The sequence below is a fragment of the Erpetoichthys calabaricus genome, chromosome 2, assembly GCF_900747795.2.
Source record: "Erpetoichthys calabaricus chromosome 2, fErpCal1.3, whole genome shotgun sequence".
NCBI lineage: Eukaryota > Metazoa > Chordata > Cladistia > Polypteriformes > Polypteridae > Erpetoichthys > Erpetoichthys calabaricus.
In genome coordinates this window covers 335,836,997-335,850,156 of record NC_041395.2, presented here as the reverse complement: position 1 = coordinate 335,850,156, position 13,160 = coordinate 335,836,997, and the positions used below count along the sequence as shown (strand labels likewise).

Here is a 13,160-nt window from a genome sequence, read left to right as displayed (position 1 = left end):
AGCACACAGCCCTGCGGCGCTCCTGTGTTTAAAATGAGTGATGAGGACGTGTGTTTGCCGACTCTCACCACCTGGGGCCTGTTTGTGAGGAAAGAGAAAATCCATCTGCAGATGGTTGTCCCCAACCCAAGGTCGTCAAGCTTCAAGACGAGTTTTGAGGGGATGATGGTGTTGAATGCCGAGCTGTAATCTATGAACAGCATTCTTACATATGTATTTCCTCTTTCCAGGTGGGTGAGGACAGTGTTTATTGGTAGCGCAATGGCATCCTCTGTAGATCTGTTTGCTCTGTAAGCAAACTGGAGAGGATCCAGTGTGTCGGGGAGGGAGGAGCAGATGTAACCTTTGACCAGTTGCTCGAAGCACTTCTTAATGACAGATGTCAGTACAACAGGGCGATAGTCATTCAGACAGGAAACCACCGGTTTCTTTGGGGCAGGAATGATGGTAGATGCCTTGAAGGAAGTGGGTGACCACCAACTGCCTCAGGGAGAGATTAAAGATGTTGGTGAACACACCTGCTAGCTGGTCAGCATACGCCCTGAGGGCACAGCCTGGGATGCCATCTGGTCCCAGAGCTTTGCGAGGATTGACCTTCTCACGTCAGACGTTTGAAGGATCAGAGTGACAGACTCACTGCCCCCTTGAGGATATAGCACCTGTTCTTTGTTGGCTGCATCAAAATGAGCAAAGAAAGTGTTGAGCTCATCTGCAAGAGATGCAGTGGGCTGAACACTGACTGTGTTTTTCTTGTTATAGTCAATGATGCAGCACAGTCCATTCCACAGGCGCTTGGTGTCAGAGCTGTGGTAGCTTGACTCCACTTTGTCCCTGTAGTCCCATTTTGGCCTTCTTGATGGACTTCCGGAGGTCGGATCTGGCTGCTTTGTATGCATCAGAGTCCCCTGAGCCAAAGGCAGAGGTCCGCTCCTTGAGCTTAGCCCGAATCTCCCCATTTACCCAGGGTTTCTGGTTAGGATATATGCAAATGGAGGTTTTAGTGACAACATCATCAATACACTTGCTGATATATCCTGTGACAGAGTCTGTGAATTCATTGATGTTGCCATCAGCTGCATCCTCAAACATCTGCCAATCAGTTGTTTCAAAGCAGTCCTGTAAGACCCCCTCAGCTTCACTGTCCCATTTGTAGATGTCTCTGGAAACCATTTTTTCCTGTTTAAGTCTTTGTTTATATGCGGGCGGCAGCAGCAATATAGAGCAATGGTCTGCTTTTCCAAAAGCTGGTCGAGGGAGGGGTTTGTAGGAGTCCTTGAAAAAGGTGTAACAATGATCCAGTGTCTGATCTTGTGGGGGGAGAGATGTGCTGATAGTATTTAGGGAGAACTTTCTTCATGTTTGCTCTGTTAAAGTCTCCGAACACAATAAATGCTGCTTCTGAGTTAGCGTTCTCTAGTCCACTGATACTGTCTGAGTCCTTGAGACTGAGCAATATTTTTTCCAGCACAGAGGAAGGTGAGAGATGAGGAAAATCGGGCAGGTTCTGTTTAACAAAGTTTCTAATTTGAAGATAGTGAAAGAAAAGTGTTGCTGGAAAATTAAATTTGGAATGTAATTGTTCACAGGATGCAAAGATGTTGTCTATATAAAGATCTGTAAAGCAATTAAGGGTTCTAAATGGTAACAGGCAAGAGAAGTAAAATTAAGCCCAAAAAACGTATCACTTTAGTAGTAAATAAAAGGGTTCTAATTGAGAAATTGGTTAAAGTGAAAACCTGCAGACATAGCAGACTTCCAGGACTGTAATTGAGGACCTCTGACCTACAAAGGAACTAAAATTTGTCTTTGATGAATAACGGCATGAACAAGGCATAACGTTAAACACCAATTTTCATTATTAGCAGGGACTGAGTTCTAATTAGGACACTGGCTGGAATGAAAACACGGCCCTCCAGGACCGTGATTGAGGACCCCTGCTGTAGAAGCTTGTTGTTTTATGGATTGTCCACCTGTCAACGTAAATTGAAATGTGGGGACTCAGCCGTGCATACATTCAGCTGCTGATGAGCTGAGAGACATGAAGCCCTGCTGCGTATTTGGAATGGTGCTGTAACTCACTCACACAAGGACGCGCCAGTGCAACTTACTATGGAAGGCCACTTAACTCATTGTCTTACTTCTTAACCTCCACAGAATGTAAAATATGACTTGTAAAGAATCTGAAATTTCATTATAGAAGTTAAAATAATTCGCCCTTTTATAAAATAATAGTAAAGCCTTAAATGCAATATAAATTTGATCATCTGCAAAGAATTGTATGGCTCTTTAAAACAAAAAAGGGCAGACCTCAGACAGAAAATATATTTAGCAATAGTACACAAAATAGAAGTTTCACAAGTTAAGTAAAAATGTATTATTTGAAACATTAGTCAAATAAAAATACATTTTGTTACGTAAGAAAACATGATTGAGTCTAAATCTGTGTACAGAAAATACCTGAATTTGCCTGGGATATACCAGAGATTTAAACAATAAAAGTACTAACTAACAAGAAAACAGCTTCAATTTGAAGGCTTCACAAGACACGCTTGTGGTGTCATAATCTTTGTAAATTTTGGGGGAGAAAGAATATATACTTTTAACACTGATTTGTGACTAGAACGAATTATGAATCACAATTCATATTAAAAAATGACACACTGCGCAACACAATTAGACTTGCTCTATGACAGGTCATGTACAGCTATTGTACCTTACCTGCAAAAGACTGAGCACCAATCAACAGCCTACAGTAAAATAATATTAATAATAATAATATTTTTTTACATCTATATAGTGCTTTTCTCACTACTCAAAGTGCTTTACATAGTGAGTGGGGAGCCACTTCAACCGCCACCAACGTGTAGCACCCATTTTTGCACCAGTACGCTAACCACGCATTAGCTATTAGGTGGTGAAGTAACAAGAGAGATAGTTAGCCAAATAGGGGACAGAATGACTAGGCCATGGAGGGCAATTTAGCTTGGACATCAGGATACCCCCTGCTCTTTCCTAAAGATACCCACACATGAGAGTCAGGACCTCAATTTCATGTCTTATGCCTTATTTTTAACAGCATAGTGTCCCTGTCGATGCATTGGGGCATTTTAATGCACATTCAGACCACGGGGTAAACGCCCCCTAGACTTTCACTCACACAGACATGCACATGAACCTTAGGACGTACACCACAAGCATTTCGAAGAATGCTGGTTATGACACTGTTCATGTAAACACCATATTCTGAAATATGCAATATGTTCCAGTGTTATTCAGAATACGCAAATCTAAAAATAAATTAATTGCCTTAACAAGTCTTTATACAGAGGACCCTCCTGAAACCAAAGCTTCATTACAGGGGTCTCTGTGGTTTCAATAAAATCAATAAAACAATAGAAAATAATCATAAAATGACATAAAAAGCAAAAACACAATAAAACAAATATAAAAATAAATAAAACATAAATCCAACTTAACAAGATTAAACCATAAAATCCAGAACACAACTCAAGTAAAACAATAACAAATAGCTCTGCAAACAACACAAAACTGGAATGTAAAGGCCTAAGTTTTCCAAACATTTCAATGAAATCCAGCTGCTGATTTCTATGGGGTCTTTTTTTGTGGCTCCACTTCAAGTCTGAGTCAGTTTGATCAGGACCCTACAATCTCCACGTGCACATATACTGTCACACATGTGCGCTTTGAGAGGCAGCTAGAAGGACCAAGAGGAGGTAAATCCATGCCAGGCCAGGGGGTGGCAGGGTGCAGTAAACCTTTCTTTTGTATCACTTATGGGAAAGCCTGCTTCATTCCAACAACGTCACTTCTGTACCCCCTCCCCCCCCAACCCCACTAAAAACTCAGTTCCGGTTCCGTGCCCCCTGATGACGTCACTTCCGCTGACCTGCTTTAAAAGCCAGAGAACCTCCACTTGTACTCAGTTCTGTTGTTGGACTCCACCTGTACACCTCTGTGCTGTCAAATCTCCATTACTGCAGCCTCATTCAAGTATACGGGTGGTGGCCCCAAACTTCTTTTTGGTGTCAGGGTCTCTTCATTTTATAGGTTTCAATTTACTGACACTTTAAGTACTGAAATATGGGAAACTTTATTTAATCTATCAATTTGACATCTAATGATAATCTGATTATTAATAAGAAGTTATTAAGAATGGTTTTGTACGGAGTGATTTACCTCGAGGAGACTGGACACTGGCATTGTTATGGACTGAACTGCTCCACAGTACAGGTAAGTCATCATCAGCTGTAACATGGAAACAAGACTCTACTTAGCAGTAACACTTAGAATGAAAACGAGAAAAAAGAGCATATATACAGCATGATAACTAGCAACGATCTTATATGTACAATTATCTTTAATAAAACGTCACACAGTAGGACGACGTATAAGCATGGCATTCATATGTGTTAATAAAAACAGAAGACATGTTTTACCTTTGTTTTCTAAACTGTTTGCTTTTCAGATAATGATTATCCTTCTTTGTTATATGACAAAAACTGCAACAAGATACCTGGTGCCAACATGGTGAATATGAATTCAAGGACTATACTACCAGTCCAAGGTTTGGGGTCAACCAGAAATTTCAATGATTTTGATAGAAATCGAGACCTTTTTAATCAAGATACCATTAAAATGTTTAAAAAATATAGCCAGGACATTACTAGTGTGCATACTGGCCATTGCTGCTTGAAATGACTTATTTTTAATTTATTATTCACATATGGCTGCAAAACCCCATTAACAGCAGCAACAACAACAACAACATTTATTTCTAGAGCACATTTTCATACAAATGATGGAGATCAAAGTGCTTTATAAGATGAAGAAAGAAAAAAGAAAAAATATAAAAATAAAATTAGGCAATGCTAAGCAATGCTGGGAGGACAGAAAAAAAAAACAAAAAAAAAATTCCAGGCGTCTGGAGAAAAAAAAAATCTGCAGGGGTTCTGAGGCCACGAGACCACCCAGTCACTGCTAGGCATTCTACCTAACATTAATGATCTCAATCAGTCCTCATAGTCTTCAGCAATTCCTTCAGTGCCGTTATGCTTTAGCTTATTCTTCAGTGCTCAGGTTTACATGCTAATTATTATTAGAGAAACCTTTCTACTTGCATTAGCACAGCTGAAACCTGTAATTCCGTTCGCTTGTATTGCAAAGTCCTGGCATTCCTAAAGTTTGGTTCTGGGTTCACAAATGGCCAAAATGAAGGAGCTTTCTCAAGAAACATGTCAGTCTAACAGAATAACAGGTGTCATCGGTGCTAATGGGAAAGGTCATTCAAATCAGGGTCATGGGGGTCTGCTGGAGCCAATCCCAGCCAACACAGGGTGCAAGGCAGGAATAAACCCTGGGCAGGGCACCAGCCCACCGCAGGGCACACACAAAGCACACATACCCCAAGCACACACTAGGGACAATTTAGGGTCGCCAATGCACCTAACCTGCATGTCTTTGGACTGTGGGAGGAAACCCACGCAGACACGGGGGGAACATGCAAACTCCATGAACCCGGGAAGCGAACACCCAGGTCTCCTTACTGCGAGGCAGCAATGCACTACCGTGCCGCCCTAATGGGAAAGGTGCTATATAAATAAAATGTATTATTATTATTACCAATGCTACTAGAAATGTTTCTCTAATAACCGATTAGTATGTAAACAGGACTCGTTAGGGATACGTTAAGGGAATTGACCATTAGGATACTGAGGAGATTGCTGCTGAAAATGGGGCTTTGCAGTCATATGTGAATAATAAATTTAAAAGTATTAATAGCAATTATAAACAATAATAATGCTTTGACAATACTTTTAAATCAATTTAATGGCACCATGATAAAAAAAGGTATCAATTTCTACCAAAAAAAAAAAAATTTCTAGGTGGCCCCAAACTTTTAACCAGTACTGTATACAAAACCAAATTTGAAGAATCATGAAGTATGTGCCAAATGTTGGTAATGGCAGCCTGTGCTTCTCCACCCTTCCTATTAAAGAACCCAATGCCAGGGAAAGAAACTATGAGGCAAGACTCATAGCAACCATGAGGTATGTTGTTGAGATTTGACAAGTGTTAGATTCACACATTTAGGGCTCCAACAAGGTAAGCACCCCCTGAGACACAGGCAGGTGAGGTTGCTGATGTCTTCTCCCTTTCATTCTTTAAACCTCAAGACCACTGTGCGGAAGGTGACTGATGTGTTTACAACCAGCATTCTGAAAGCCCTGCTTCTTCTGCTCTATGCTCCATGTAAGCACCCATCAAACCAGAAGTTGGTGTTCATTAACTCGCTCACGTCTGAGAGTGAAAAGAGCTCCTCTGTAGAAGAGCTAAGAGCTGTGATAAAAGCTGCCTTTTCTTTATATTAACAATTATTAAATGGAGTTATACCATAAAGGTGCCCCAACCCTGTATTTGTGTTCTGATCCCCCACTACACAATTTAAATCATGGAATGACTTGTGACACCATGAAACATACTCTTTAAATTTAGTTCAATGAGCAAATATCGACTTCCGTCAGAATAAGGGATATTTTAAAATTTTTAAATGCACAAAATGTTTATTTCCCGTAAACTGATTTAGACTGACAGGTACACAAATGCAATTATATTTTAAGTACTTCCTAAAACACATCACAATGGTTACCAATGTAGTTACCTGAAATGTCTTGTATGAAATTTCACTGATTTGGATGCACCGTCCGGCCTGATTCTCATCAGTTTCGCTGTGGTTTATCAGGGATTTGAACCTTAAACAGTAACAACAATAACAACAAGAAGCTACGTGGTTAGTGCATAGTGCTCATGTCTGGGACTTGTTGATTGTTACAGGTCTACACAAGCGTTACCATTTGCTATAAAATGGAACTTCAGTTCACTTTCTAGGAAAAACAAATGCATTTGACAACAGTCTGCATAATTATTAATATCTTGAGAACTTCTATAAATCAACTGGATGAGCAAACATGCAATACAATATACTGTAGATTAAAATAAATCTGTTAACTACTCATGGTGAAAATCTGCTTGCATCAAAAACATGGAAAGAGTACTTAAAGCTGGTTAATGACATTTCATCTCATTTTCAATTTAAATTCTCATTTAGAATAAAAAAATATGTATATATTATGATGGTTTAAAATGTAAAGTTATTTAAAACATGCTACCTGATAACTAAATTAATAAAAAAAATCTTTCTGATACAGCTCAAAAACTTAAAGTAGATGCTTTGCTGAGGAGTGCTTACCTGTTAGAAGCTGTGATCAAAAGCACTTTGTGACCATAGAAAGGTTTTCCCTCTATTATGAAGGTGATGTCTGACATTTCTGGGTTGTTCAGAAAATGAGGATCTAGATTAAAGACAAAAATATCTAAGAAAACACAGACTTCCCTTTTGAGTCTTTTCTAACAAAAAGTACAAACAGACAGGCAAATACAAACTGTGTTCTGATGAGTCATTGAAGTACGTCTACAGAAATAACCCTGCACAGCTACCCTCTGACAGATGTTCTTAAACAAAAAATGATACATTAAAAGGCTCACTGTGTCTCCATAGTACCAAACTCTAATTAGAGTACGTCTAAAATAATTAATGGACTAGATGGTCAGTGACCCGCAAAGATTCACAATTAGATAGATAGACAGATAGATAGATAGATAGATATGAAAGTCACTATAAAATCAATCGATAGATAGATAGATAGATAGATAGATAGATAGATAGATAGATAGATAGATAGATAGATAGATAGATAGATAGATAGATAGATAGATAAAAAAACGAAAAAGCAAGAAAATCAGTAAAAAGCAATAAAAAAAAGAAAGAAACTTCTGCCTTGACAGTCCCAGTCACAGTGAGGTGCTATATAGGCGTATTGCTCCTGGTATAAAGAAGCCCCAATAGCTAATCTTGACACACTTCTACCAAATTATGTGTTGTCTGAAAGTCCTCAGTGTTGGTGTATCACAGAGAGGACATGTGGCATTGTTCATAATGGCCATCAGTTTTGTCTTCTTTCTCTCCCACTTTACTACTTCCAGGAAGTCCAGAGTGTGTCCCATAACTAAGCCTGCCCTTTTAATTAGCCTGTTGATTTGATGAACCTCTCTTGAAGTGATGTCACCAGCCCAGCACACCACAGCATAAATCACTTTGGCCTTCATAGTGTTGTAGAAGATGTGAAGGGTGTAATTTCCCACATTACGGGAACACAGTCTGCTAAGGAAGAAGAGCCTGTTCTGCCCTTTCTTCTCCAGTTCCTCTGTGTTCTGAGACCACTCCAACCTGTCATTAATGTGAACCCCCAGGTACTTGTAGGGATGGACCACCTCTACATCCACTCCTTGAATTGTGACCGGACTGAGAGGCTCTTTGGTGAGGCAAAGTCAATAAGCAGTTCCTTGTTTTTTTTTATTTTGATGTTAAGATGCAGACAATTCTCTTTGCACCAAGAAACAAACCTGACTCCTCTCCCTTGTCTCGTCCCCCTTATCAATACAATCTGCAAGTAATATGACCTGCTCTTATATTAAAAGTCTGAGGTGTACAGAGTGAAGTGCAAAGCAGACAGGCCTGTTCCTTTTGGTGCTCCTGTGTTACTCACATCCATATCAAAAACACAGTCTTGGTTTTAGTATTTAATACTGTTACATATCTGTGTCAGAGTTTTGCTTTACTATTACAAAAATGCTGATATAGAATACAACTCACTTAATGCAGCATGGTATATTTAAGAAATCAGGCAACCACCCATACTTTTATTTTGATAGTATGAAAAAGCATAAATACAGTACCTAGCTGTGCTGGGAGTGTCTTCTTGATTTCAGGAATTGTGGGTAGAGGACTATTGCCATAACAATGGCAAAAGATGGAGGCCAACAGCTTGTTAATTTCGTCATTCTGCTTAAATACAAACAAGGAAAAAATGATTATTGATTATAGCTATAATTAAGACATTTAAATATCTTTAGAACTGGTTAGGCATAGGATGAGCCACTTGCTATGGCAAATAAATTTCTGTTGATATCAAGTGTCTTGTACCCCCATTGTCTTGCTCAAGAAGTGATCTTAAATGAATAGATAGAATCCACCATACTTACACTGTTAATAATTTTCAACACTTTCATTATGTGGGTGGCATGGTGGCGCAGTGGTAGCACTGTTGCCTCACAGTAAAGAGACCAGGACCTCCCTGTGTGGAGTTTGTATGTTCTCCCTGTGTCTGCGTGGGTTTCCTCCAGTTGCTCCAGTTTCCCTCCTCAGTCCAAAGACATGCAGGTTAGGTGCATTGGCAATACTAAAGTGGCCTGTGGGTGTGGGTGTGTTTGTGTGTGTGTTCACCCTATGATGGACTGGCACCCTATCCAGGGTTTGTTCCTGCCTTGCGCCCTGTGCTAGCTGGGTTAGGCTCCAGCAGATCTCTGAGACCCTGTTCAGGACTAAGCGGGTAAGAAAATGATTGACTGACTGACCGACTTTAATGGAGGTTGCTGTTTTAAAATATTTTCTTTTTTTTTGCATAACTGTGTATTTACTGCTTAATTATTTGCATCATCACAGTATTACCTTGTTAAGCTTTATCTGAAGAATAAATATTTATTTGTGAAGTGACACATTTGCAGTTGGAAAAAAAAAATCACAGTATCAGAGAATTTAACATTAATATCTAAAATCTCAAGGAGGACTTTAACATGAACAACAACTCCCTATACTATTAAGGGGTAACAGTCACAAGTTTCTATATTTTATTAATGAAAAGTATTCTTTTCATGTGACACGTCTGAAGAAGTCGCGATACTAAACAATGCAGATGTTTTTTTTAAAAACTGCCAAAAAAACAAACTGGTGACATCATTGATCCTCTGACTCCACCCCCTCAAATTAATAGGAAGTAGGAAACTTGAATTAATCAATTAAAACTGCAGCAACTGCCCCAGTTCTAATGTCAATCAGAGTGTGTCAATGTGAAATGCAACTTACAGACAAATCAGATAAAAATGCTCATCCTCTGCCTTTGTCTTATTATTTTATACATTTGCACTCATGAATGGAACAGAAGGTGAACACAGAATTACTGTATAACAATCACACATTGTCTCGCATTAGGCTCACCAAAGATATGTGGTACCACCTCAGAACAAGACGTGGTTCTGCCACTAACAGTCTTGTTCCCATTCTACCGCACAGTGATGAGAAACCCGGCCCTTGAGAGCAATGCAGCCAGAGAAGCCCCGCCCCCTCCATCATCTGGCTGATATAAAGGGGAGACGTTCCCAGAAGTTGGCATCTCATTTGGACCTGACAGGTGAACTGTCAGGATTGGCTCCAGACTGAAAATGAGCTGTCTGCATGTACCATCGCTCACCTGTTACATTCTTTTCAGTTTTGATTTTAAATTAAACAGGGTGTGCCTGATAGGCACCCAACTATTTTAGAATGTGTCCTGCCTTCTCATTGTCCCCCAACATACTTTTGGGCATAGTGAATTTGTTGAACACAATGAAAAACAAGTTTCCACACTATATGGACATATCACATATCTTTTAATGGAGCAAATGGAGACAAAGGGCAACACGTTAAGGTTTTAGCAGTATTCTTTAAATACTAACAACTTATTTTTGAAAGTTTCGAACATTTTATGAAACGGTAAAACTGCGAAACAGCAAACCTTGCTACTTCTCATTATGTTGAACATGAGGGGAAGGCCTTCACTGATCAGCTCTTCACAGTAATCTTCTTCCTTTATGGTGTCAAACTCGCGCAGAAGACTGAGTGTAACAGAGGTCTGTGACTGCTGATGAGACGTCCTTAGTGACTCGATCCACACATGCAGCTTCCAGGGTACCCCTAGAGTTGGAAAACTGACTATCAAAACAGCAGCTCTGACAACAGAAAGGTTCATCCTTCAGTAGCTAAAATTATCTTGCAAAAGCAGACTCAAATTCAAATGGTTTGGAAAAGCACATATGCCATAAATGTACAGTTACAATTTGCAGCTTTCTGTTTTAATTATATATTCCAAACACTAAAATTGCATTACAATAAAATACACTTATTGATCAGCTGGACATGTTGTAAATATTGCTTTGACTTTTTATAATTCAAATTCCTATTAACACTGCCAATCAGTCTGATAATCTGTCTGCCTAATCCAGCGCCGGTGAACAAAAATGTTCATCAAAATCTCATACAAAACAAGGAAGAATTTAATATATCAATAGAATTGGACATTAAACTGTAATATTAATGATGCTCTACAAGACGATCTCAATAATCCGAAACGTTCCCTACCTAAAGCTCGAAGCTCCATACTGACGTCTAGATAGCCATGTTCTGCACTGTAGTAAGTGGCTTCTTGCAGGGCCTTCATGCGGGCTTTGCACAGCTTCAGCTGGCCTTCACTGGGGCTAACAGGCCGGCAGACCAGCTGCTCGGCTTCCACTCCTTCAGCCAGAATTTCCTCCAGGGATAAAACATCTCCTTTCAATTGCTGAGGCTGGCTTAACAATTTCCTCAGCACATTCCTGTAGGTAGGTAAGCAATATTTTGGAGGAAGAAAAGATACACACCGGGCACTTCAGAATACATTAACAGTGCTGTTTGTTATTATTATGACTTCACTACTTCAATAAATGTAATGTTAAACTCAAGGTACCATTTTATAAATGAATGCCTGTGAGGTACAGGGCAGCAGTTTCCTTTTTTAACTTGAAAGCATCTTACAATAACCAGCTAAAAACAATTTTTAAAAAGTATTTTTTACAAGTACGTCAATTATAGTGCAGTCCTTTACCTGCATCAGTTAGCTCTATAGACCCGTATATGCTTCCCAGTAAAGTCATTCATTACATCTGTTTACCTGTGTCCATGGGCTGCGGCATGACTGAAACAGTTCATGTCTTCATAAAGAGATGATGTTAGGCCATTGCCATCATGTATTTTCAGCAAAGGGTCAGCCCCTCGAGATAGGAGAAGATTCACCACTTCATAGTTACCTGCGAGGAACAGATACAGTCATATGAAAAACTTTAGGAACCCCTCTCAGCCTGCATAATAATTGACTCTCCTATCAACAAAAAAGATAACAGTGGTATGTCTTTCATTTCCTAGGAACATCTGAGTATTGGGGTGTTTTCTGAACAAAGATTTTTAGTGAAGCAGTATTTAGTTAATTAAATCAAATGTGAAAAACTGGCTGTGCAAAAATGTGGGTCCCCTTGTCATTTTGCTGACTTGAATGCCTGTCACTGCTCAATGCTGATTACTTGGAACACCCAATTGGTTGGATGAGCTCGTTAAACCTTGAACTTCATAGACAGGTGTGTCCAATCATGAGATATAAAGGGATTTAAGGTGGTCAATTGCAAGTCGTGCTTCCTTCCTTTTGACTCTCCTCTGAAGAGTGACAGCATGGGATCCTCAAAGCAACTCTCCAAAGATCTGAAAACAAAGATTGTTCAGTCTCCTGGTTTATGGGAAGGCTACAAAAAGCTATCTGAGAGTTTTAAACTGTCAGTTTCTGTAACTGTAAGGAATGGAATCAGGAAATGGAAAGCCACAGGCACAGTTGCTGTTAAACCCAGCAAGTCTGGCAGGCCAAGAAAAATACAGGAGCAGCACATGCGCAGGATTGTGAGAATGGTTACAGACAACCCACAGATCACCTCCAAAGACCTTCAAGAACATTTTGCTGCAGAAGGTGTATCTGTACATCATTCTACAATTCAGTGCAATTTGCACAAAGAACATCAGATTTGTGCCTGCCTTGCGTCCTGTGTTGGCTGGGATTGGCTCCAACAGACCCCCGTGACCCTATGTTAGGATATAGTGGGTTGGACAATAACTGACTGTCTGACATCTGTATGGCAGGGCGATGAGAAAGAAGCCCTTTCTGCACTCACGCCACAAACAGAGTCACTTGTTGTATGCCAATGCTCATTTAGACAAGTCAGACTCATTTTGGAACAAAGTGCTTTGGACTGACGAGACACAAATTGAGTTATGTGGTCATAACAAAAAGTGCTTTGCATGGCAGAAGAAGAACAACGCATTCCAAGAAAAACACCTGCTACCTACTGTCAAATTTGGTGGAGGTTCCATTATGCTGTGGGGCTGTGTGGCTAGTTCAGGGACTGGGGCC

General features: G+C 39.8%; 1 protein-coding gene across 2 annotated transcripts in view; it reads right to left on the bottom strand.

Annotated features, from left to right (window-relative positions):
- abtb2b (ankyrin repeat and BTB (POZ) domain containing 2b) overlaps positions 1 to 13,160 on the bottom strand; it is a 195,546-nt gene that overhangs the window by 4,279 nt on the left and 178,107 nt on the right. Inside the window, exons 9-15 of one of the 2 annotated variants that reach the window (XM_028796047.2) lie at positions 11,880 to 12,015; positions 11,312 to 11,544; positions 10,689 to 10,867; positions 8,815 to 8,923; positions 7,268 to 7,370; positions 6,680 to 6,770; positions 4,198 to 4,266 (exon numbers count right to left, since the gene is read on the bottom strand). In XM_028796047.2, coding sequence (XP_028651880.1) covers positions 4,198 to 4,266; positions 6,680 to 6,770; positions 7,268 to 7,370; positions 8,815 to 8,923; positions 10,689 to 10,867; positions 11,312 to 11,544; positions 11,880 to 12,015 — 920 coding nt within the window. The remainder of the gene's footprint in view (positions 1 to 4,197; positions 4,267 to 6,679; positions 6,771 to 7,267; positions 7,371 to 8,814; positions 8,924 to 10,688; positions 10,868 to 11,311; positions 11,545 to 11,879; positions 12,016 to 13,160) is intronic. The other variant, XM_028796048.2, reaches the window with a different exon arrangement.